Source organism: Juglans regia, chromosome 14, assembly GCF_001411555.2.
Source record: "Juglans regia cultivar Chandler chromosome 14, Walnut 2.0, whole genome shotgun sequence".
In the NCBI taxonomy this organism is placed as follows: Eukaryota; Viridiplantae; Streptophyta; class Magnoliopsida; order Fagales; family Juglandaceae; genus Juglans; species Juglans regia.
In genome coordinates, this window is record NC_049914.1 from 10,207,878 (window position 1) to 10,212,524 (window position 4,647).

Below are 4,647 nucleotides of genomic sequence, written 5' to 3' on the forward strand. Positions count from 1 at the left end.
CATAGGACCGTAAATGTCATTTATCTTTCTCTCAATAAGACCATCTAATTTGAATAGAAACTTATGGAAGATCTATACCTAAATAACATAACAAAAGCAATATGGTATATTCCCACACAGGCAAAAAGCCAATCCAAAAATAACATGCAGACCATATAAAATGAAAGGCAAAATCCTAATGAAAAGAAGAGTTAAAGTTAAATGAAAGAAAAAATCTACGCAACACTTTTTTAAATTATTATTATTTTTTTTATCAAATATTTATTATATGAATAATAAATAAAAAAAATTGAATTAATTTTAAAAAAATAAATTTATAAAATATTATAAAAAATATTATAAAATTTAAAATTTTTAAAAAATATGATATATAGAGATTAATGATAACCGAAAGTTATGTAGCATTGCTCCATCGCCCTCACTAATCACTCTACAAAAGTGACATAAAATGGACGTCATGGAGGAGAAAAAAAAAAAAAAAAGGAAAAATATGAAATGGACGGAGGAAGAGTCAACCGAAATCGCCTTCGCGCAATCCCAAAAAGCGCGTGGCGCTGTTATTTACGATGTTTCTCAATGGCCACTACCTCTGGTTTTGACTCCCTTGTGCCTGTTCTTTTCTTCCTCATTTTTTGATTCCCATATTTCCACAGCCAACGTTATCATCATCACTGCCTTTACAAAAGGCTCTCCTTTTGATGGGTTATTTTAGGTTCGTGCATCAACTCTGGCCTTTATGTGTGACATAGATTTGCATTAAGAAGTGGTTGTGGACATGTGCGTATCATGTTTCTTAGTCCATACTTGTATTATTGATCCTATTCCTTTCTTGTTCTTCATTTCGTTCTTCCCCCGAAGTGAAAGGGCCACTAGAAGCTCTCAAATATCCATTAATGAATACGTTTTTTATGATCCCATGACGGATGCCTAGAAACTTGTCTCAGATTATATGGGTTCTTTTGTGTTCGATGGAGGAGAACAAAGGGAGCACCATTTTTCGAACCCAGGTAAAAAAAAAAAAAAAAATGTGTTTATTCTTACTTTTTTGGTTATATCTTTTCTTGATTTAATCTTGTTGTAGAATACATACATAAGGAGACCTCAAAACCGAAAACTTTGTCTATGGTACTTGGTGGGGTGGATGTTTTTTTTTTCAAATGCTAGATTGGTTTCTGGATTTTTATCGTTTAATGGGAATGCTAAACTCGATGGTTTGGCTGTAGATGAGAAAGGCTAAACCCAAATCTTTCTTGTGAACAGGCCACTGATTCGGGATGCAGGGGGTGTCAGAACCGGACATGAGACATTGGAATCGAACTTCAAGGCCTTGCTGTTGTTGAATTCCAGAATGATTCAAATGGTTTTTTCTTTGGGTTGCTTTTTTTGAGAAGGCGAATATGCAATGAGATATTAATAATTAGAAGTAGCAAAGGAGAGGGAGCTTTATCAGATTCCGATGGAGGCACCAACGGAGCAGCCAGAAGCAGGGCAGCCGGGCGTGCCCCGCAAAAAGATGACGAAGCAGTTGACTGGAAAACGTGAGGATACGCTATTGCATACGGCGGTGAGAGAAGGAAATCTTCCTGTCGTGGTGGAAATCCTTAGTAGCACCGGAGAGGCCGAATTGAAGGAATTATTGGCAAAGCAAAATCAAGCTGGCGAGACAGCTCTTTATGTTGCCGCAGAATATGGTTTTGTTGATTTGGTTAGGGAGATGATCAAGCACTATGATCTTGCTGATGCAGGAATCAGAGCAAGAAACAGCTTTGATGCATTCCACGTTGCTGCGAAACAAGGAGACTTGGGTATGTTTTTATTTTAGAGTTGGCTCTTTTCCTGGAACTAGTTCTTCAGAAGGGAATTTGAGTTTTTGTTTTGCCTTTTTTGCAGAGCTATTGAAAGTCCTAATGGAGGCCCATCCGGAATTATCGATGACCGTGGATGTAACAAACGCGACGGCTCTGCACACTGCTGCAGCGCAAGGGCACACTGAAGTAGTGAACTTTTTGTTGCAGGCCGGAAGTAGCCTGGCAACCATTGCAAAAAGTAATGGGAAAACAGCTTTGCATTCTGCAGCTAGAAACGGGCATTTGGAGGTTGTGAAAGGGCTTCTGAAAAAGGAGCCTGGCATTACAAAACGGACAGATAAGAAGGGTCAGACAGCACTGCACATGGCAGTGAAAGGACAGAGTAGTGAGGTGGTGGAGGAGTTGATTATGGCGGATCCTTCTTCTGTAAACATAGTTGATAATAAGGGCAACACCGCGTTGCATATAGCAACCAGGAAAGGTAGAGCTCAGGTAAATCAGCCTCTCAGTGCCTCTTTAGTTGTTACTAATCAACAATGATGAGAATGGTTTTGATATAAATCTCAAGAGTTGACCTTACGCAGATGAATTGTATGCATCATAGTGTTCTAGAGATTTTTTTTTTTTTTAAAAAAATAAAAATAAATCACTTCATATTTTATATCATTAATCGGTCGCCTAAATTTGGTGTTTGGTTATTGAGACAAGCAACTCAAGTAAAATTCAATCTGGAACTCAACTATCATGTGTTTGATATATATGTTGCGTGAATCCCAAATTTCTCTATTTCTTTCTCCTTGTCAGCTGTTATGTAGAGCAAGATTTTGTAGCCTTGAGCTGGCCTTGTTGAAATGTTATAGATCATAGTATTTGATTGTGCTCGAGGTGGGATTGTTAAGGTATACTGTAAATAATTCAATTTACCTCTTCCCATCCACTTACTTAAAAAGAGCAAGATTTATTTTGAAGCCACTCTATTTCCTTCCTGTCTTTTGACAGTGATAATTGTTGTCTTCTAGAGCCATTATGGAGGGTGCCATTTTCAGAACATTACTGGTGTTTCTTTTTTGGATTAAACGTCCTAGTCTAGTTTTCCCAACAACTTTATTGAACGATGATATAAGTAACCTAATTTTACTGGTGAAAAACATATAGTTTCAGAGCATCCAATGGTTCTGTCACCAAATATGAGACACCTAGGCTGTGTTATCATGTGCAATATTTCAAACAAGATTGATATGCAACCATGTTTTTTAGCCACTCGTTGTCCTAATTCTTTAGAAGAGTATAATTGATCAAAATTCCTCTTCCAAGTGAATAATTTTCTTTATAGAATAAACTGAAAAGAAGTTGCCATGATTCAAGTACTGATCATTGTGCAGATTGTAAGGATGCTTCTTGGACACAATGAAACAGACACAAAAGCCGTCAACAGGACTGGTGAAACTGCCATTGACACTGCCGAGAAAACCGGCCACCCAGATATCGCAGCTATTCTTCAGGAATATGGGGTTCAGAGCGCCAAGAATATCAAGCCTCAAGCACCAACAAGCACTGCTCGTGAGTTAAAACAAACGGTAAGTGACATCAAGCACGAAGTCCACCATCAGCTAGAGCACACCCGTCAAACCAGAAAACGTGTTCAGGGCATTGCCAAACGTCTCAACAAAATGCACTCAGAAGGTCTTAACAATGCAATCAACTCCACAACTGTTGTGGCTGTCCTTATTGCCACAGTCGCATTTGCAGCCATATTCACAGTCCCTGGCCAATATGTTGATGACCCAAAAGACATTCCTCCTGGCCTCTCCCTTGGGGAAGCAAATATCGCTCCAAAAGCTGCATTCTTGATCTTCTTCATCTTTGATTCCTTTGCCCTGTTCATTTCCCTGGCAGTTGTGGTGGTGCAGACCTCGGTGGTAGTTATAGAAAGCAAGGCAAAGAAGCAGATGATGGCAGTTATCAACAAGCTAATGTGGTTAGCTTGCGTGCTTGTTTCAGTGGCATTCTTGGCTCTTTCATTTGTTGTTGTGGGTGAGAGTCAAAGGTGGCTGGCAATTGGAGTTACAATTATAGGAACAACCATAATGGCTGCTACTTTGGGTACCATGTGTTTTTGGATTGTCAGGCATCGGATTGAAACCTCAAATTTGAGGAGCATTCGGAGATCATCATTGGGTACCAGATCAAGGTCCGGGTCAATGTCAGTAATGTCAGATACTGAGATCCTTAACAATGAATACAAAAAAATGTACGCAATTTGAAACTCTCCTTACGCCAGATAAGTTTTTAGTGCTTGGCGTAAGTGATCTCTATGGTTCTACAAAGTTGACATCTAAAATGTATATCTCCTGAGAAGATCATTGTAGTTTTTGTTTTCTTCAAAATTTTGGTTATTGCTGCTATACTGGATTAGCGTGACAAATAATGTGGTGAACTGAATTATGGTGATTGAAGCAAGAGCTCAAATGTGCGCAAGACTTTCAAGGCACGTTGACAACTTGTGTCATGAAACAAAATGGTCAAAGTGAAACAAGAAATACGTCTTTTCAGCTTATAGAAGATCAACAATAAAACTTTTGCACCTAACTCGTACGAAGCTAATAAATAAATATAGAAGCTGTTGCATTAATACAAGGCTAAAGATACCAACCTTGCTAATAAATGTAGATCAAACTGTTCACGTTCACAGTGAATAAACAGTGTTACACTAACGTGTCTGTCTGTGAAATATTTTGTAAAAGAAAAAATCTACCCAACTCCCGATCCACGTCACAGTTCTTCTCCCTCAGCCCTCACCCCTCCTCACTGAGCTGCCTCTTCTCCCTCTTCTCCATCA

At 38.8% G+C, this 4,647-nt stretch overlaps 1 protein-coding gene across 1 annotated transcript; it reads left to right on the forward strand.

Moving 5' to 3' along the window:
* The first annotated feature begins 601 nt into the window (after positions 1-601).
* Positions 602-4,308, forward strand: LOC108993970 (ankyrin repeat-containing protein At5g02620-like). Its single transcript, XM_018969042.2, has 4 exons — positions 602-1,007; positions 1,261-1,805; positions 1,891-2,300; positions 3,191-4,308. Exons 2-4 carry the CDS (start codon positions 1,457-1,459, stop codon positions 4,070-4,072), a joined length of 1,641 nt encoding a protein of 546 aa, XP_018824587.1. The 5' UTR covers positions 602-1,007; positions 1,261-1,456; the 3' UTR covers positions 4,073-4,308.
* The last annotated feature ends 339 nt before the right edge of the window (positions 4,309-4,647 follow it).